The 22,715-nt window shown below is 33.8% G+C and overlaps 1 protein-coding gene across 1 annotated transcript; it reads right to left on the bottom strand.

The window, feature by feature from the left end:
- Positions 1-10,485: 10,485 nt before the first annotated feature.
- LOC142622844 (uncharacterized) lies at positions 10,486-16,643 on the bottom strand. The gene is made up of 5 exons (XM_075796402.1): positions 16,466-16,643; positions 13,235-13,319; positions 11,408-11,521; positions 10,915-11,016; positions 10,486-10,752 (listed from the first exon to the last, which is right to left on the bottom strand). Exons 1-5 carry the CDS (start codon positions 16,564-16,566, stop codon positions 10,705-10,707), a joined length of 450 nt encoding a protein of 149 aa, XP_075652517.1. The 5' UTR covers positions 16,567-16,643; the 3' UTR covers positions 10,486-10,704.
- Between the last annotated feature and the right edge of the window lie 6,072 nt (positions 16,644-22,715).

Raw genomic sequence — 22,715 nt, 5'->3', positions numbered from 1 at the left:
GAGAGGAGAAATTAGAGGGGTCGGCTAGGGATTTAAGGGGAAGAGAGAGTAGAAGGTTGAGAGACATAGGAAGGTTTTGATTTTATAGTGTAGAATCAATCTGTAGATCTGTATCCGTAGTGTGGTGTAAATGAAAGAGGGGTGGTTGGAGCTTTGAGGAGAAGAACAAGAGTTAGAGACAGAGTAAAGATTGACGACGAAAACGAAGAGACACGAGATTGAGATTGAGATTTGAGAGAGGCGTGAGGTTTGGTTCTGAGGGGAAGACCAAATATCTAAGCTTATATACCTAGGTTATAAGGGTAAAATGGTAAAATAACTTTTATAACCTAATCGGGTCAAACGGGTTAAACATGTTGAACACGAACACGACCCGTTTAATAAACGGGTCAGCCGTGTCAACCCGAATATGACCCGAACCCGTTCAACCTCAACCCATGACCTGTTTATAAACGGGTTAGTTGTATCGGGTTCGCAGGTCGTGTCAGATTTTGCCACTTCTACCTAAAAGTACAATTTATTGATAGATTCTAAAGTACAGGGCTAAATTTATTTATGAATTTGAGTTTAAAAAAAAAAAGGTTTCTTAGCATGTTCTAACTTTCTATATGACCTATTGATGCCTTTATGTACTAATAGATTTTTTTTCTTTTCTTTTTTTGGTAGGATTCTTGAAATTTAGGATTATTTTTTTTTTAATTTTTTAATTTTTAAATAAACCTTGGTCTATGGCGTCTATTAAGGTACATAGTTGGGTGAACTTCGGCTAAATCTGAATTGAGGTGTTTAACTTTAACGTCTTCAGCAACTTCTTCTTTAAAAAAAATATACAATAAAAAAGCCTTCTGTACCTTTTACCTACTCCTTTCAAGTCTTGGTGTGGTGAGTTTGGCTCCAATAGTCAAAGAAGAAGTTGCAATTGATACTTTGGTAAGGTTGGAATGGTTATAACTCACTGAACTTGGCGGATAGAATGGTTCTATGATTACTTTCATATATGAAAGTCATCTTCAGTCACTTTTTTTTGCCGATTTTTTTCGTTCATAAAAAAAGAAAAGAAAAATGCACTTGAAACTATTTTTTTTTGATTGGTCACTTGAAACTTGAAAGTGAAGAAACTTGCTTTTTATTTATTTTTTATTGAATTTTTTCTATTAATAACATAATTTCAAACATGACAGGCCACAATGTATTTACTGCTAATTTAATGTAGTTGGTGTTGATGCTTTTAAGTTAACAAGAAAATTGTAATTTGATTTCCAGAACCTCCTAGTGACGTAATTTTATGACGTAATTTTAATTAGACTTGGCGAGTCATGGTGCTGTCGCACCAATCTTTGTAGCTCATACTTTCTTTCTTTTTTAAATTAAGAATCGTAGCTTATACTTAGTTACGTTTAATAAATTCATTTAAAACCCTATACTAAAAAATTTAATATGATTGGTGTTAGGCCAGACTCTAGAGCACTCTTTATTAACATCACTCAATGAAAATATTTTGCTACAAATTTGTAACGAAAGCATCGTATCAACCATACAAATTCTCAAAAAAGCAGTAGAGACAATTATGATCTAGCTAAAAGAGGGGACCCTCTTTTTTCAATTTTATTAATGGAGTAAGATTTTGTACTTTGGATAATGTACCTAGCGATCTCGCTCTTAGGATAATGGGATCATCTTTTTGATGAACCCTTGGGATCATCTAAGACCTAGGTACTCCAGGTTATATTATTTTGTTCAGAGTAGTTCGAAATCACATCTGTATATAGTTGAAGTATTTATCTCTTTTGTCACTTATTGAACAATAGATTCCTTACACCATGGGATGAAATAATTGAAGTATAGGTCCACATGAGGCGTATTATTGCGAGAGAAAATTAGTTGCCTTGATATGGGTTCTTGACGTGCAAATGAGTGCACATCTAAAAAAAATTATATAGAAAAATTGTTCTAACGAGTAGCGATTGTTTTCTTTCCATTGGATTGGTATAATTGAACAGAAATCTTTGGTCCTAAAATTACCTAAGTTTTAACTTTTATTTTTAAAACTAGTGTATAAATTCGTGCATATGCATGAATATAATAAAAAACAATCACAATTACATAGTTCAAATTATATATTTTTTTAAGAAGATATTCAAATCATACATTTCTAAAACATGAATTGGGTAAAGTTTTCTTCGTCCACGGAATGAGCCATCGTTTCAACACGATGACCTAAAATAGATAAGACTAGTTCGCTGCCTAAACTCAAGAAAAGCAAAGGAACAAGGACGGGCGATAAGGACGGAGCAAAAGGAACGAGCCATGATTGTAACACACAGAAGCAAAAAGGAGAAAGAATTGGTTGTTTCTTTGGGACCTCTCTCTCTCTAGCTTTCAAGTTCTCTCACTTTCTTCTTTGCTCTCTTCTACATGCTCATGAAGAACATCTTCATGATGCCACACCCAACACTATACAAGAAACTAGTTGGGAGTCTTATTTATCTCACAGTTAATTGATTAGACATTTCTTATGCAATTCATGTTGTCAACCAGTACATGGAAACACCACGGTCAATTCACTATGTTGTTCTCATGATTCGTCAGTATTTGAGGAACACCTTATTCTACAGACTTTACTTTGTCTTCCGATCGTTGGTAACATAAGTTTTCATTGATATCACCATCGTTCTACCAGTCTACCCAAAAAAAAAAAAAAAAAAAAAATCTACTTAGTGACTCCATTTCTTGGAACATGAAGAAGTGGGTACCGTTATTGCTTGCTCCAGTATAGAAGCAACATATCCAGCACTTGTTGACACCATTTGCTTGGTAAAGGGATTAGAATAAAAAATTCACAGGATCAATTGAAGTGTTTGTAAAGTTGTAATTTACAATTATGTTTTATGTTGGCTTTATTTCATGACAAAAAGTGTTGTAATTACATTAATTCATTTCCTTATATTTTGTGGGTTTTTCTTATATTGGGTTTAGTATTAAGTTGGTGAATAATTAAGTATGAAATGAAGAATTAGTGCAATTTTGCGAGTGTCTCGCGATAAGCTTACTCATGAAAAGGGCACATGAGAAGCACATGCAGGAAGCTGAAGAGTCATGCCAGATTATCAGTTTCGCTAGTGTCTTGCGAGAATGGCTTACTTGCGAGATACCCGCGAAACTCTCTCCCTAGAAGATTTTTTAGTGTGACTTTCTTACCCTTCATCCATACTATATATACCCTTATTACCCACACATGTATAATAGGCTATTCAGAGAGAAAAACTCTAGATAAGTTTTCTACAACACAACACACCCATCTTTTAGAGAGAAAACTACTCATTCTTAGTGAGAAATCATTGTAACGTCTTCTCCTTTCCTTTCCCATTATCATACCTTGAGAGGAGATTTGTACCCAAATACAATCCTCACTTTTTCAGAGTGTAAAGAGTGTTTTGGAGCTTGGGAAGTTTTGGAGATTTGCCAAAAGAAGCAAGTGAGGCTTGGTGGATGCAATCAGGTGTATTGCGGGATCCGTAAAGCTGAGAAGACATGACTCCGAGAAGTCCATTGGTAGCAAGAGCTTGGAGGACTTAAGTACATTGGGTAGACTAGACTTAGAGGGTCTTTTGTTATTTGTGTACTCCAACTTTATTCTCTAGTAGATTGATATCGACTTGGAGGGTTGTGGAGAAGTTTTTCACCGAGTTCTTCGGTTTTTTTTTTCAATAACACATCTTAGTGTTATCTTGTAGTTGCATATCTTTTCCCTTACTCTTGTGTTTTACTTTTATTGTTTGTTATTCATGTTTATGCACTAGAGTAGTTATCGGTTTATTGCGTTTCATTTATTTTTGTTCCGCATTTAGATAAATTAGAATAAAAGCAATCTAACCGTAATTTTTTAATTGAGGGTCTAAACAAGCTCTTGTGTTTTTACACAAATCCGAGCTTTCAGTGTTTTTTAAATGGTACATAATGATCGGTCATTGCTTTGTTCATCACTATTTGCTTCAAGGCACACTGTAGTTATGTTATGTCTCTCCACAGGATCAATTAGCTAGCATTTTTACTAAACCTCATCCATCAAGCTGCTCCGTGATCTTATTTCCAAACTCAAATTGATTTTGTGCAACCTAACACTAGTTTGATGGGATTTGTTAAGAGTACAAGCCTATCGTGCCAAAATCCACTATGGTATACTTTTATTTCACTCCTATTCTTGCCAATATAAAAACTTGGTAGTCTTTTCAATTGAGTATTTGCTTGGTAAAGGTATTAGAATACAAATGCCCACCAAACACTCTGGCTTCAAGACTTGGCTAACTTTTGTTATTCAAATGCAATTATCCCCGAAGCTGACGCGGAGTAGGCCAGCCAATCAGGATCACTTTCTAATCCGATTAAAAGAGAAGTTGGTGTAGGATCCAATACAATATTAGTAAATGATAATACAAACAACTTTTCACCATGGCATGTAAAGGTTGGAATATTCAAAGAATAAGGTCAGCCCATCGTGGCCTTCTCTAGTCTGAGTTCTCTTTCTCCATGCATCTAGATGGTTTTATATATATACCTAGGAATATTATTACCCTTCTTTGTCTTTCCAGCTTTTGCATTCACTTGGTGCTTGGTTTCTTTCTTAAAAATTAGTGTGACATAACTTTGAATTTTTTAGATGGGGCAGCTGACAGAGACTTGATATGTAAATCATAGAGGAAACCATCTGCCAAACTCATAGCTTGATAATTTACAATATCCATCTCAATATCTAAACTAGTACAAAAACTAGAACAAAAATTAGTAGAAATTAACAGTTTAGTGGACAATTATCCACCTAAACTATGAAAAATATTGGAAATTTATACTATAAGCTTTTAAAATATTTATAATTTGCATCCTAAACTAAAATTAAAGAAAATTTTGTGATTATTATTATTTATTATTCGATAGTTACAACAATGAAAAAGAGGTGATTCAATCCTTTATTCTACTCATAAAAGAGAGGAGATCATGCTACTAAAGTACAAAACTCTTGAAAATATAAAACATATATATTTTTTTTCTTTTTAAATAAGTTTAAAAAGTGAGAACTAAGTAAAAATTCCCATTTCACTGTCCTTGTTGGCATAAAATATTTCTTAATATAATAGTTTTTTTGGACGAACAACATATGTGTATTTATGTACAATGTCATTCTCTAACATATTTTTACATGCTTATCCGGAACTCAGCACCGAAAACAAAAACAAAAAAGGTTTTATATGCTTTCAGTCACCAAATTTTAACTTAATCTCTCTATTTTATTGGCATAAGTAAGGATTTAGCAAACGAATGATAAATAAAAACAAGAAAAAGGAAAGAAAAGCTCTTGCTTCTTAAGAGAGACAAAGGTTGAAATAACAGTTTAAATTGAAAGATCAAATGGGACAAAGAGAGTTAGAGTAATTCTGTAAGGCAACGAAATACTTTTTTGGGATGTTGATAGTTGTAATAGACATCACAACGGCATCATAATTTGAACTTGGACCAACATGACTATAAATTACAATCTTATAGGAGACAACTAAAAATTAAAAACATACCACAAATGAAACCAATTTCTAAACTTGCCGGCATACTCCAACATAAACATATATAATATATATCAATGATAATTTATATATATATATATATATATATATATATTTTTTTTTTTTTTGGCCGAGCTTAAGGTCCTTAATTAACCCAAAATCTTTAAAGGAACATATTTTATGACAAAAGCAAGAGGTCATTATTAAAGTGGATATTTCATTTCATGTTGGGTGAAGCCGAAGCATATAGGAATGATCCAATAGGACCAGATGCCGACATGCACTAGACAAATGCATGTAAGAAGCTTGATTTGGTTTTATTGGCCAAGTCTTCCTATTTTTTTGTTGAATTAAAATTCCACGTGAAAGGGCAGCTAAGTATGTCGGTCTCTTTCGACGCACCACGTGTACAATTCCTAATGGATAGTCAACATCCAAGGTGGGAAAGCAAGACCCAAGTCCCATACTGACCCAGCTAGGTCCAACCTGAATTCTCAACTGTTATTGGGGTTCAAAATTTGAGTACCTAATAAATGGTTGTTCGTTCTAAGTTTAAACTTCTAAGTCCTAACTTCTACTTTGAATTTTTGAGTCTTCTTTTACTTATATACATGGCGCACGCAAAGGCTAACTTAAGAAGATTCCTTGAGTTGAGCCTAAAAACACCTAGCCCCTTTTTTTTTATTTTATATATATATATATATATAAAATTGTACTAAAACAAATCCAAACAAGGTTCAATAGTTTGGTCAAGAACAAATTAAACCCAATCGCTATACAACGTGTAAGACACGTTGTCACGTGATTGGTGGATTTGAAGTCATTATTTATTTATTATCAGCCATATTTTTGGTGGATATGAATATAATCTAGTACAAAAGTGACACGAACCCACCATGATTTTCTTTTCTTTATAGATAGGATAAGGAAAGCAGCACTTCCAAACAACTTCTTGGTAGAAGTTGGACTTGGCCACGTTTGCCAGGAAAGTTGGGTTGAAGACAGAGAGAAGGTTGTGAAAGAAAAGAGAAAATTGTGCTTTGATAAGAACGGGTCTATTTCTTGCACACCAACCTTTTTTCCTTCTTCTTTATCTTATACTATAATTTAGTAGTAGTAGTAGTATATGATTGTGTCTTTCCTTATCTTTTTGGGTTTTGTTCAATGCTCCTTTCTAGGAAGCTGCTTCCATTGTTGACATATACGGATTCAACTATGTATATTCCTTGATTTAAAAAAAAAAAAAAAAATTTAAAATCCATATATTACCAAAGAAGAGCATATAGCTTAAGTGGGAAAATTATCACAATTTAGTGACATGAAAAGCATAATGTTCAAGTTGGAATGATCTAATATTTTTAGGGGTTGCTTTTGAATATGTGGCTGATAATGAATATGTGGATGTAACCATTTTGCTCCATAGGGTGGGGACTGGGGAGGGGTGTGACCTTGGTTTAGATTAAGATGTAACATTTCAAAATTTTCCATTTAGGCACATATCTCACTTTATATGTTATAGCCTACCAGTTTGGGCTTCTTTAAAGGCCATCTAGGAAGTAATTTACTTCATATATCCACATTGAGCGGTTGTAAGAAAAAGAAGCTTTACCCTATTGTTGATGTTTATCAAAGTATAGATGTTAAAGCTATATTAGTAAGTGACTAAACTTGTCTGGATGAAAGGTGATTGTTGATATATTAAGTCTAAAGGATGAAAGTTATATTCCTACCTAAATCTTTAATTAGTTCTTCAAATCCATTTTTATCTGGTTGGCCTCATGGACTCACCTAACATAATTTTGTTCAGTTGATGTTGTTCACATTCACATGTATAACCAAAAAGAAGATAATACAACTCAAATTTCATATTAGTTTCACCAGTTGATAATTTTTTGTCAAACTCTTGGATCATAACAAGATCATGTACTTCGTAGTCACTTTCTGTTTTCTGTCAAGTGAAAATTTTTCCTGCAGCTAAAGATTGGGATACTTCATCCTTCTGGACATCGTAATTCTTAGACCAACGAAAGGACCATAGGCCAAGAAAAAAAAAAAGAAAAAAAAGGGACTCATTAACGTGGGCCAAGCTTTGATAAACGTTATGCTGGCCCATGACTTGATTGAACAAATATCTCCAGTTTTTTTTTTTTTTTTTTTTTTTTTTTTTGAGAATCATCTCCAGTTTAGTACTAGAGAAAAATGGACAATAATAGGACAAAGGTCCATACGGTGTACAAGTACAACACAACACATCACACAGCTGTATTCTATCCTTGAGAGAGAGAGAGAGAGAGAGAGCCTTCGAAGAAAGGTCTTATGGACTTTCGATGTTTGGCTCTATGCTTTGGCTAATTCAAGCAAAAGAAAAAAGTTGAGAGAAACAACACCTATCCATTTGTCAACTATCACTATTTATATGGATTTACTTTTTTCTTTTTTTCATTACTTAATCACACATGTCAAAGACTGTACGTAGTAAGAGTTGTAGCACAAAAATTGTGCCCAAGACTTTCTCCTATCTAATAGCTCAGTTCACGGCTATTGTACCTGTACTAGCAAAGCCTTAGAAATAAAACACCCTACATCTGTCAAAAAGTTTTATAATATTTTTCATAACTACAAAAAAAATGAGGTGCCTGAACCTTTGGTGAATTTCAGAGAGCCTGGCTTAATATGAACAATGCTATATCCTAAAAAAAAAAAAATTCACCACATTTTTTTTATTTTTATAATAATTGAATTTGCAAACTTTGACAAGTTCTCATGTGAATCTACCACTAAAATTACTTTATCATTTAACACTAACAATTTACCGCAACATAATTGTGAAAAATTATTATTTTTTATGTCTATAAATTTTATGCTTCATCATATTCTAGAATGTATATAGTAAAAAGTCAAGTTTTTTGTGTTATTAGCCTCCTAGTTGTATATATACAACCCTACTTTTCATGAGTTGTAAAAATAAAAATACATATTTTAATGGAGAGAGGAAAAGAGAAGAAAGAGATGGGAGAGAAGAGAGAAAATTGATTTATTTATATTATCTGTTAGTATAATTTATATTATTTTAGTGAGTTGTAATTAAAAATAGAATCTAAGATGTTACGTGAGTTATAAAATAAGACAGTAAAATAGATAAATTAAGTTTTAAAAAAGTATATTAGATACTCTTTTACATCCCGGATGCTTAAGCTAAAGCATCTCTAATGTTGTTTGAATGGCAATGGTCAAAAATTCTGGTGCCACAACAAAATGCACAACTTTAGTCATAACTTGCTCATGTGGCAAGTTGTGGTTGGTGGGGGTGATGGTGGGTCTCCACTAACCACAACTTGCCGCATCGGCATATTGTGGTCAAAATTGTGCATTTTAGTGTGGTACAAAAATTACTCTATCAATGGTAGGTATGGTCCCAAAAAAGGGTCCTACAGTAAATTATTGACATGTCCTTTCTCTACCTAATACCTATAGAAAATTATTGTCTCCGATTCGCAGTCTTGTATGCACATAAAAATGAAAGAAAAAATAAAGTCATCTTTCCAAAAATTAAAAAAACACAAAAGTGGGTAGACAGGCAATAGCTAATAAATAGTTAAAAAATGCAACATTGATTTGGGCCCTCAACTCCCAAACTGGTTGGATTGGGATTGCGAGCAAATCCTTCCCAATACAATTATCATTATCATTATCATTATCATTCCAATAACTGTGGAGACCCTACAACCACGTTCCTTAACAACTACAATGAAGGCATCAACTGTCCTTGTTCCATTTAATTGCATGGCTAGCAAAACCAACATTTCTCTTTCGACATTAGCAAAGCCAACTAAAGTAGCTAACCCTCCCAACGTTTTTTAGTTAATATGTGAACTGTAGACACTCCCTTTGTATTCTTCTAAAATATGCATATAATTATCAAAACTATATTGGATATTGAACTGCTAGGACACTAGGACAATGATTCATAATTCACAACCGTTGAGTGGCTTGAGCCATTGATTTGACTGCTTTTAAAATTATTTTAAAAAAAAGTTGTAAGAAAAGTATACATATATAACAAATATGCGAGTATACTTGATTTTGAAACAATACAAGAAAAGGAACATCTCCAATTGAAATCGACTCTTTTTATGATTCAAATTAAATATTACAAATCTAAAAATATATCGAGTGTTATGCTATTTAAAAATTATTTAAATGACATGAGGCTATATATACTTTAGGTATAACAAAATAAAATTTAAACTGGAAAATACACTATTTCCATTTCATTGAATAGATCCTATGCCCTCAAATTTTGCATGATTAGACAGTTCAACTATGGTACACTAAGATTTTGGTAAATATGGCCATGCAACCCCAAGCAGACCTCAAGCTAGTCTAAATGGGAGGGCAATTCTTCTCTGCCACTCTCGGAACTTATGCATGTATTTTACATCATTTATAGTTAATAGGATTGGATTTGACTAGCTTGCTCTAACCCTCTTTCAAATTCAGCAACCAAAGATATGAGGCCCAACCCTGCATGCTCAATAAAAACTATGAACTTGCAGATACCCTTTCAAGTTTCCAACCTAGAAGATTACTTCAAATTCAGCACTATACTCCAACTATATGAAACAAGTTGACTTCCAAACCCAATTGTAATTTCACATTTTTCATTTGTATTCGTAGAATGGGTAAAGCCAACACATAAATGGCCTATGTTGATCCAGAAACAAGAAAAATTAACATCTGTCCCAAAAAGTGAATATTGATTAAAGTAATTCATTGCAACCCTTAATAGTCTTCATGCTGGGTAATAGCAATATGACTAAGAAGTAGGAACCACAAGCAAAATATTTATAAGGAACGGATCATGTTCCCACTAATTTTAAAATAAGATGAATTGGATTCTGCAACTGAATGGTAGACAGTATCACAAAAAAAATTATGAATAACATGTTCTATATCAAGGATTTTGGGCAATGTTTTTACATTTTAGAATCTAATCATAGAGTGCTGGAAGAAAGAATTTTTACAACGTGCATGTTAGTTTGGAAGGATAAGTAGCAATTCAAATAAGGAAGAAACAACATTTATTTGAAAGATCTAACAGGTTCATTTATTAAAAATGATTCAACAATGAATCTGCAATCTCTAAAATTTATCACCACCACACAAAAAGACTTACAATGGCGCTCCAGTAGTCCGCCAACTGAAAGAAAATAGAGTTAATCATATTACTAGTAACACAAAAGATCAAGTCAATTAAAGAAGAAGCTATCCATTAATCAAATTTAAACTACCATATTTACGCATATGTGTGAGAGAGAGAGAGTACATACATGTGCACAAACAGGGAGAAAAGCAAGTATACCTGAGTCAGAATACTTTTTCCAGTCTGACCTTCAATGACCAAGCCTGCTGTGAGACCAATCATTGCCCATGCTCCATTAATTGCTTCAATTTCACGTCTTCTCTGCAATCACAACATAGTTCCAGCCAGACTGATAAGTAACCTGAATCACAGTAGTAACTTACAAACAAAAATGCCTTTGTTGTCACATAATTGACTGATAAAATCCATCTTATATTAGAGAATTTTTTTTTAAAAAAAAAAAGGAAAAAAGAAGGAATTTAACAAACTTGTTCCTCTTTTCTTATCAAGAAAACTTATCCTTCCCTAAAAAAATAAAACATATGTCACATATGCAAATTCATGTCCAATATGGGACTTCCAAGGTTGCTGCAGGATTTAGGGCAAAGATTGATCTTACTACCAAACATCTTTGAATTCAGAAGATATTCATCCCCACCAACAGCTTATGAACCAAAAGATTATACTTAACAAAACATCAAATTTCCTTCACCTTGAATTTCTCTTTTGCTTTAATTTCTTGCATTTGTTTGGCAGCCAACCGCTTGGCTTCCAGAGGATCAACCATGATCACTTCATTCTTTGGGCCTCCTTTCCTTGAAGACACCTGTACATTCATTCATTTATTTATTTTAATGAGTACATCCAATAATGTAAAAGAAACATAGGATAAGAAGCAGAGTTGCTTTTATTAGTGTTGGGAATATTATGGCCTAAGTGGCCCAAACCAATTGTAGGCTTATGTACTTGTAGAAGAAGCAAGTTACCCTTGGGTTTGTCTATGGTTAACCTTAAGTTAGTCTAGAGTTCTCTAGCATATAAACCCTACATTGGGTTCATTGTAAATTGAAGAGCTTAATAGTAAATATGTAGCCATTAAGGTCATCAGGCTGAACCATGTAAACATTCTTGTTTGCTCTCCCTTTCATGCTTCACTTATCATTCAATCACCCACAATCACACAACTTTAATAACTAGAATGGGCAGCAAGTAGAAATTCAATAAATAAAATATTTTTTTCTTCCCCATAGGCTCCAACTTGATTGAGCAACAAAGCACTCAAAGGAAAAGAAAGCACACAAAAATAAAATGTAAATTGCAACTTCATTGAATCTAGCCCTGTGCTTTGGATGAAGTAAATGATATTACATGGAAAATCTAAATCAATGGAATTAATGATTCCATGATTTAAAATCCCATCTATTTACTAATTTCATTTTTTGGACATAATGTACATTAAGGAAATTCAATTAATCTAAACCAACAAAATTCCATAAACAACAACAATAACTAATTAGTGAGAGCCTTCATTCTTCAAACTAAGTGGGCTTTTAATTTACTCTAGTTTTAAGTGCACCAATTTTTTCCAAAGGTCTCAAGCTACATTGAACTAGCCACCTTCTAAGGGCTGGAACTTAGCCATGTAGTAGCATCAATTTAATAATTTATTTTAATATAAATCTGCATCAACAAAGGTGTGTTTTAGCTATTCAATGTTGGAGCCACACTTGATGTTGAGGTGGTTGAACGAGATGCAATTGGACCAGGGAAGAGAGTCAGCAGCTTGAGCAAGTGCTTGATCCTCTTGTTGTAGACATACTGGGTGGAATCTGACAGTGAAGAAGTTTTGGTTGAGATGCATTGGGCCTTTTATTTTTGGTCAAGGGCAAGGCTCTGGTTGTGTTGTTGTAGACACTGAAGACCAAAAGGTTCTTAATGAGGGAGAACTGGAAGGGGAAGGTGCCAACAAGAAGTTGAGAATTTGCAGAGGGACAGGGCAGAGAGAGAGAGAGAGAGAGTCAAGGGGATGGGGTTGGAGAGTTGGTTGGCTGCAAGTAAGCAATGGAGGGGTTAGGAAGAGGAGGTGGGTAAGATAGGGGGAAGAGTACCAACGAGGTTGAGGCCAGATATTTCAAGGGAAGCCACAAATGATATTTTGAGCCCTCAAATCTCAGTTAGCATTCCTGCTTGAAACCCAAAAATTTCTTCTCGTGAACACCCAAACAAAGAACTGAAATGTTATAAGGAAAAAAATAAAGGAGTCAATTTGCTAATACGACAGCAAAATGTAGATACATAACAAAGGACACAATGCTTACCAAACATCATGTCTATAACTATTCATGGATGATTCCAATTTTAGGCATGCACCATCAACCAAGCAATCACCACTGAATCATCTAACACACATCCAGAGTCTAAATATTTTGCTACCACAAGGCACTAATTAAATCACCAACAACAAACCTACAAACCTTTGATCATATTCAAACCAAAAATATTGGCATTATACATGTGGAAGCCTTGAAGTGATGCGTACATTAGGATTGGCCAAGATTTGAAATGCTTGGCCTCTGGTTGTGTTGATGAACATGCTTGTGTCTTTGTCTCTTCTCCATCCCCACCTGAGATTTTTTTTTTTTCCAAATGAAAGTTTAACATACTGAAAATAATTTATAAATAAAAAAGGAAGGAAATGCTCAGGCTTTATCCCTCTGAACTTTATATATATATTGATAAGTAAAAGTAGCTCTAAACTTTGAATCTGTTAAGATGGTAAAATAAGAACTCAGAAACATATTGAGTTTTGGGGATCAGATTCCTTTAAAGAGGTGGACACAACCCTTTATTAGATAACAAATTAATCAATCAACCATTTTATGCTTTTCCCCATTTTAAGTCAATTTCTACATTTTTCCTGGGTTCTTGTACTTCAATTATTGAAAAGAATAATCATGCTGCTACTTCCAGGCCACATTTGTCAAGTTATAACTAGGTCAAAGCATTAAAATTCCTAATTTGCCTTAATACTGCATATGAATTCCAATTATTACATAGAAATTTTGTTCTACAAGAGGACCAAAATAGGCTCATACAGTGCTTGCATCTCCATTTCTAATTATTTATTATTTTCTACCTTAAGATCCCTCCTGCTTTTCCACTTACAGAAAGAAATGATGATTGAAATTGGGAAAACATGCTCTAGTCAACTTGGAGCGCATTATCCATATGCCCAAATGTTGATTAATCCAGACAATGTTTATCACATATTTCCCAAGGGATAAAATCATAGTGAACCAAGCTAATTCATATAAAATCTTATCTAAGTTCCAGATAATCTCAATGATGAATAGCATCAGGGGAATTTCAACATTTGGTTTACGCTGATTCCCCTGGCTAAAATGGGTCTCAAGGGTTTTAGACACCTTACCTATTTGGGGCATTAAAAAAAAAAATCGTCATTTGGGAAATGCAGGCACGATTCCCAGCTCCACACTCTCCTTGTTCACTTTATGATGAAGGATTGATTTTGTATCCTTTATTAATATATTATCTCACACACATTCTCTTCCAAAGACTCCCAGAATTCCAGAAGTGGTACAAAGATCCACAAAGGAATAGTTTTATCAACAATAACGACCAAGAAAGAAATAATTTCTGCAATGTTTGTATGATTTGGTGATACATCAAGCATCAATGCATTTAATGATATGAATTTCATTATTTTTGAATTTTCACTTTGGTCCCTCCCTACATAGTGAGGTACACTAGGCCAGAAAAGCTACCCTATCTACTGGAATACAAAATTATATTTTTCCTTGGGTTGTTGGGGTAAAGAAAAGAAAAACGTTTTTTAATAAGTAAACCTAAATAAAGAAAAGAAAAACTTTGAATCAAACAGTCACTCATTCACAGAAAAACCATCAAAATTCCAAGTTTAAATACATTCATAACCTATTGTTGGCAGTCAGTATCAAAAATAGCAATAATCCCTTTTGTGTCATGTTAGAATGTTATAGGCCTTGTTACAAAAAATAATTAAAAAATTTTAACGGGGGGGGGGGGGCGGGGGGGGGGGGGGGGAAGTAAAAACCCTTGGGCTTGTGAGTTGTGACTAATTGAGAAAATGGAGAGAAAGCATAAGCAAGAATTAACTGAGTTTTGCCTAACTGCTTATGTTTACATAGGAAAGCCCTTGACTGATACATCTTTACTATTGAAGTTTGCATGTTTAAATGAATCCAATGTGGGGTGTATGTAAAGGATAACCTCTACTAACCATAAAATTGTACTTGCACTACATGTAGGATTAGAGTTACTTTGCCTATTCTACAATTACATGGGTAATTACGCCTTAAAACAGGTTTGGGCCTCTTGGGCACAACATCTCTAACAATCCCAAACATACTGGTAGATTTCGTGGATAAAGATTTGATTGATAAAGGTTAAAGCAAAGAAGCACACATGGTAAGAGCAAGAAGCTATAGATAGAATTTCTTTTATGTCCATAACTTTATCTTATCAACAGCTAGCTTGGAATTTAGTCTTTGATTTTGGAATTTGGCCACTGTGGTTATCTTGAAATGCACTGATATTTAAACAAGCAACCAACTTGATCAACCAATTAATAAATCAAACTATACAACTAGCATTGAAATTTTACTATCTAGCCAAACTGGAGATAATAAAAGCACCCTGCATCACCGGACTGATTACCTGGTCACCACTGGCTGCCCCTTATATCACCCTTAACACCGATGGGAGTGTTCTAGGTAATCCACGAAAGGCAGGTGGAGGGGGGCTCCTTTGAAAGACTGGCACGACCAATGGATCAAAGGATTTTCTCTCAACCTTTGGTATCACCACAAATAATATGGCAGAATTATGGGCAGTAAGATATGGTCTTATTTTAGAAGTAAACTCAATGCTAGTTCTTAAGTGGATAACAACCCGAGGCAATATGGCCTCAGACATTTCTATGTTGGTCAGTGATTGCGGGAAACTGATGCGGACCGTCCTTCCTGATCATGTATACCTTGAATTCAATTGGTGTGCTGAAGGACTAGCGAAAATGGGCTGAAACCAACCTAGTTACCTTGAAGAATATGCTCAGTGCCCATCTCTTGTGTATGAGTCTTTTGAATGAGACCTAAGACAATTGAGCACCACTAAGGAATGCCCATTGCATTAAGGACTTTTGAGATGTACTTGTTATATATAAAAATAAATAAAGCCCCCTTTTCTAACCCCCCCCCCCCCCCCAAAAAAAAAAAAAACTGAGAATTTTTTAAATTTGAGGAACAATGTAGTCCAAGCATCAGAGCAAAAGAAGCGTAGATATGATAGATTTAAGGATTGAAATTTCTTCAAGGTTACTTTTTTTTTTTTTTCCTTTTATTATTTTAATCTCCTAGCAAGAAAATACAAAGAAATTTTAACAAATAAGCAGAGCAGTCCACTTATTATTACAGTACTTGTCTAACCAAAAATGGGCAATTTTGAAGACCAAATATAGCTATTAATATCAGTAAAATTCTCAGCAACCAAACGGAGAAAATTTCAAGAAATTAACACAGAAATCCACTTATTAAAGTAATTGAACAAGTGGGTATCTGAGATTTGAGGATTTAACTCATAAAAATACGAACTTAATTTTTTTTTTTTTAATTCAATATCTATCACAGTACACAAACGAAGGGTAAAGAAATAAAGAAGAAATCTGGAGGTATTATAAGATGCAGAGCAAAGTGAGATTGAGGATTGGACTTACTTGGGGAGAGTTGCAGAGAGGTGGTGGTTGAGAAGGGATGATGAGTATTGAGACGGGAAACGGAGGCCTCCACTGATGAGCGGTAGAGACGTAGATGCCATCTCACGTGTTCCTCTAATTTTCTATCCGTTTGTGTTTGCTTATATTACTATCTCTGGCACGTGCCTCTCTCTCTCTCTCTCTCTCTCTCTCTCTCTCTATATATATATATATATATATACACACAACCCTGAAGTAGGGCTGCTTAGATTTTACACTTTGAAGTCAGAAAATTTTGATTTTATACCCTAAAACTTGATTCCATTAGTAAAAACATACTCTCAGTTAGTTTTGATTGTTAAGTGACATGTTGGCATGCCGACGTGTCCAAAATCTGATATCTTACTGTGCCTATAAATTAAGACATCCAATGTTCAAGTAGTTTTTTTAGAAAGACTTTTGAGTGAATCTTTCTCTGTGCAAAACCATGAGAAAAAAAGGAGAAAAACTTTCAAAGATTTCCCCATGATGTGGTTGAGTTTGGTGATGTGAAACGGTGTGATTGTCTTTTGTGTTTCTTCCTGGGCAAAACGATACTGTTTGATATAACTGATTTGGCCAAAAAAAAAAAAAAGAAGTCAGTATGTGAATGTATCATTTAATAGCCAAAACTAACTGAAGGTGTATTTTTGCTAACGAAACCAAATTTCAAGGTGTAAAATCAAAATTCTCAAACTTCAAGGTATAAATTCCAAGCAACTCCAAATTTCAAGAATCTACTTTACAATTTACCCATATATATATATATATTAAAAGTCAAAATTGAGATGAAATCTAATTAACTAATTTTAGGCCATGTGTCTTTTGTAAGTTTTTATTTTTATTTTTTATTTTAGGTGAGTTAATGCCTTGCAAAAGACAAAAGGTCTACTGTAAATAAATCATAAAAAAACCGATAAAAAAAGAGAGTAAACTTATCATCTAATCCATTTGACACCCCAATTTGGATTCCCTAAATAAAATAAGAAAGCTTGTCATTATTGCAGTCTTAAAAATCACTACTACAAACAAAAGGTCGATAAAATGCATGTTACATGTTTACATGTAACTGCAGCAAAGGCGGAGGAGCCCATCTCAGATTTTGTCAAGATTTTAGTTTCACATATGTGACAACCATAGTGTCTTCTCAGTTAAGTAAAAACTTAAATCTAGCTAGGCTTGAAAGGGCAAAGCTGTCAAAAATGAAATTGGTTATCCTTAGAATGTAGTGAGGGGAAGAAACCGAGGTAGTTCCGAAGTAGTGCTCCAAGACTACCTAGTATTGCCCATGAAAAGGTCTCTTCTGGCTCCAATTATACCACACGCCATTACCTGGAAAAATACTTTGAATTATTACAGTCTTAATGGTCAAGTATGTATATGTAAAGCTTGTAAAAAATTAGCAGCATAGAATTGACCATAGAATTCACACTACCTACGCTACGTTGTCATTGCCCACCCCCATAGTTCCGCTAATACAACATCTCTTCACATTATCTACTTTTCTTTATATATAATTCGATAATTGGTTGAGGTTGATATAAGCATTGATAGTTTTTGTTAAAAACATTAGAAAGTGCGACTTGAATAGTTGAATTGCAAGATTTTTAGCTTAAAATTATCTAATTGAGATAGCACGTCAAAACCAGTGGTTAAGAGGTTATTCATAAGTTAGCTAATTGAGATAGCACGTAAACAAGTTGAGCTTTGTCTAGTTGTGAATTTTTTAGTTTAGCTCGACAACAAAAATAAAATATTAAAGCTCAACTTAAGATCGAACCAAGCTTACAAATAATGTTGGAGTTTAAGGCCGAGCTCAATCTCTTTAAAAATTATAAAAACTCAAACTCAACTTAGCTCAGTTTGATTCATTTATCAAGCTAAGCACGAGCTCAATATCATGCTCAAACTTGAGTTTAATATCAAGTTTTTTAACTTGAAATCTAACACAAGTATATTATTAAGCTCATATTAATCTTATTATCAAGCCAATATGGTTTGGATGGGTGATCCCAAATTTATAATTAATTAAAGTCTTAATAAAATATAATTTTATTTGTGAGCTCATATCAAGTTTAACACCAAACCAATAGACCAACCTAGACTTAGCTTGTTTTGTATTGAATTTTAATGTTCAATGTGCTTAGGCTTGATTCCTTTATTAAATAAGCTTAAAACTAAGGCTTAAGTTTGCTTTTTTATAAACATACAAATATTAATGAGTATTTTATTGAGATAAACTCAATTTGTTTACGAATGGCTTGATTCATTGTACATAACACCACTAAGGCATGAGAGAATGCATATGTGGTTGGATCTGGACTTTACACTTGAAATGACTGTGAGTAAAGGAAGAGGAAGCGTTGGCTAAAAGATCCTATTCTTGGTTCGTGCCAAAGGTGTGACTGTCTTGGGAAGAAAGTAAGATATGCATCTAACATGGTATTTAAGTACTCAAGGGAGATAGTGACTTTCTAAGGTTAGCAACAATGGGGATGCTTCTTATTGGTTGAATGTATGTTGGACCACTTCAGAGACATGTGTATCACTTACAACACTCTTGATGTCCTTCTCAATGTACAAGACTGGTTTCCCAAGCAGTGTCAAAGTTACCTACCCACGGGTCCTAGTGCCATGTTGGTGCAATTTCTATCTTCTAGTCAGTGGATAATATCACAGATGTGGAAAGGTCCAAAATAGAGAAATAATGACTTGACACCTGTCTTAGTACTCAACCATATTCCTCAGACTATAAGAGGAACATGCAACTATATTTTTAGGGTAAGAACCCAAGTAGATATTTGTATAAGAGAGTAAAAAGTTGATAAGATAGGAAGGTAGAAGACAAGGGTTCTCTTGAAGGAAGAACTCCCTTATTGTACAAGAGTGATTTCTTTTCTCACATAATACAAAGCTGAGTAGAGCAAGAACATTTCTAGGGTTTTCCACCCATTTTCTAGGGTTTTTCACGTACATCTTTTGTCCTTTTACGTTTTTTGCTATCACTTTCTTCTTCTTAAATATGTGTCATGTCAAAGCTAGCATCTTTGTCACTTAAATTTTTTTTCATATGTAGATCTATTAGATAATTTATTTAATTCTTCTATATAAGCTCAAATCTAATTTGCACGTACATTCATTTACAACCCTAAATTAATTAATATCATGTTATTTAAATTTGTAAGTAACGTGTCATTATGTGTATTATTGGATTCAAGAAATAAAATTTTAAATTGGCAAAGTGGACTATTATGATTAAATGAAAAATATCAGTGAGTACAGGGGAGCAAATTTTTGGTGTATCATGCATGCATCACAAGGACACATGCTACTTATTGAATATATATTTGATCATATAATTTTAAACATTTTACTATATCTAACACGGTAATTTCAGGTTTAATTACTCCAGATTTCGTACCTCATCGTAGTGAACCCTCAAACTGGAAATACACAAGTACAACGCAAACAGAAATATGATTATTACAAAGCATGATAGATTAGGCCAAGAGGGAAAAAGACAACGAAATAAAAAAAAGTTCTTTTACATTGCACTGAGAAACATCCTTCCTTTCTTAGGGTATATCTGCACTAACTTCTGCTGCAGTGGGTATTTTAGTGTATTTTAAGCTCTCAAATCTCTTTTTCTCCCTTGTTATTCTTGCACTCATAGTAGAGGACAGTGAACGCCATCAATTCAAACATCTTGATCAGCCCCAAACAATTGACCAAAAGTAAATCAATAGATAGTTTAATTGCTGTTAATTGTTTGCTGTTGAACATTAGGTCCATTACCAACCCAAAACCCGGAATCATAACGAAGGATAGTATTCCATACACAATATTAAAAAAAAAACCCATTTAACTTTATGCCCTTTACTAGCTCTGCAGCCCTTCCTAGTGCATCAATTCCACATTTTTCTTCTAGTACCGAAACCACAAATGCTAAATACCAAACAACAGACAACTAACTAAGGAAAACCACAGCTAGAATGAAAATTATGGTTGCAGATCAAGTTATATGATCTGGAAAAATCACCATCAAGGGAATGAGAGTTGCCAATGTTAGGAAACTATAAGCTAACTCGAACAATGTCAAGTTAAAAAAAGTAATGAAAGGTCTTTTCCATGATTTCACTACTCTCAATAGTAATACTTTGATGGATATGTCTATTCCTCCATGTGTTACCCCTGATGCTAAGATTGTGGTTGCGGCACAGAATAAGGATGTGACATAGATGGTAACAATGAAAATCCATTCCAACCCAGCAAAGAGATGGAGATCTTCCCGCAAAACAGAGACAATACTAAAAAATTCAGGGGTATCTGTTGAGTTAGCAGAAGCTCTGACACTAGATTGCTGAACAAATGACTGAACAAGAGAGCTTTTATTAAAACTTAACTCTTTGAATTACAACACTTTACAAGTACTAATGCTATTACAAGACACACACCAACTCTCTAGACACTTACACACACTTCACCTTACATACAACTTCACACCTCTCACTTGGTGCTTTATGACACTTACTCACTTCACAACTCTAGGAGTCTCACACTCTCTACTTCACCTTACACTCTACTTCACTTCTCTAGGAGTCTCTCACACTCTATTTCACTTCACTTCACATCTCACCACATCTATTTATACTAAGTGTATGTTGGTTAGGGAACCAAATTGAAGCTTCTAGATCTTCCTTTTTATTGGCATTAAACTAATGCCATTCTCCAACCTTCTAGACAATTCTATAAACATGTGGTTGTATTTCACTTCTACATAGAAGATTCTAGAAGGACATCTCCCAGAGAAATCTGGAGCCCAAGAGAATGTTCTAGAGAATGAGAGAGAGGTTGAGATAAACTCTAGATATTTCTAGAGAAGAGATTGTGTGAGGAATTCTAGAAATTTCTAGAGAATTCCGGAGAGAAGCAAATTAAGTAGAACTCTAAAAATTTCTAGAGACAAGAGAGTTAGTGTTGATTTTTAACAGTATTCGGAGTTGCGAGCTGTAGAGAGGTGGCGTTATTGATAAGATCATTGAGCAATAGTTTCATGTAGGAAATGTTTGCCAACATGAGCAATGAGTGAAGAGAAAGGATGAGGAAGGTGATGAAAGTCATGAGCTTCACATGTTTTAAGAAATTTTTAAGGGATTTTCCAAGAAGGATAAAGTTTAACTACAAAATTTTTTGTAGCTTAAGGCTACAAACTCACTCAATAAAATAAATATTACAACATATTTTGAAAATCTAACTGTTGAATTGCATGTTCTTTACGCTTTTAATACACATGTTAAATTTTGTGTCAATTGGATATTATTTACTATATGATCTATAAGCATATATTTTGTACATAATTTTAAATTACAAAAACTTGCAATTTAAAAAATTTATTGATGACTAGCTATTGATCTTTAAATTTCTTGAAATTTTGCAAATATGAAGGATATAAGAAGAAGATGTAATCCAATGGTAGATTTGTCGAAATTCACCTCCAATAAAAAAATATTAAATAAGTTTGTAGCCTAAGGTTACAACTAATTTTGTAACTAAACTTTGTCCTTCCAAGATTTTCAATAAAACCTAGAAGTGTATCCAACTCCATGGTGCTAGCTAGGGAGGTTTGATATTTGATACACTTTGAGACGGGGAATAAGAACAAGACAGAGGCTGCTTATATAACAATGCAATCATGGCAAGTTGAATTACTCTATTTCTACAATATTAAAATAACGAAAAAAGTATCTTCTTGGATTTTTTTTCCTTCACTTACACATAAAATAGGAATAGGATAAATTACATTATATAGTTAACCTTTTCCCCTAAAACTTTTAGAGACTCTTAATTGAAAATCAAGGAATAAAGAAAATCAAGGAATATCTTGCTTCGAATCATGAATATGGGTATAATAAAGATGTAGAATGAAGAATTAATAACCAAATGATTTTCAAGCATTAGCAACAGAATAATGGTGGGAAAATTCTTAGGTTCTCCTAGAGTAAGGAGATATTGTACTCTCTTCTCTCACATTCATGGTGAACACCATTCTTCTTACTTCGAAAGTACTTAAAAATTACTCATAATGGTGGCAATTCCCTTTCATGATTAGGATATTATTCACTCATCTAGCAAGAAATCTAAAATGGAAAAATTATTTCACATTGATGGATAACATGTTCAGTAGGGACCTGTGCTCACATCAAAAAGCCTTTAAATGGCTATGTAAGGTTGA

This window comes from Castanea sativa, chromosome 1, assembly GCF_040712315.1.
Source record: "Castanea sativa cultivar Marrone di Chiusa Pesio chromosome 1, ASM4071231v1".
In the NCBI taxonomy this organism is placed as follows: Eukaryota; Viridiplantae; Streptophyta; class Magnoliopsida; order Fagales; family Fagaceae; genus Castanea; species Castanea sativa.
This window is presented reverse-complemented; position numbering and strand designations above follow the sequence as displayed.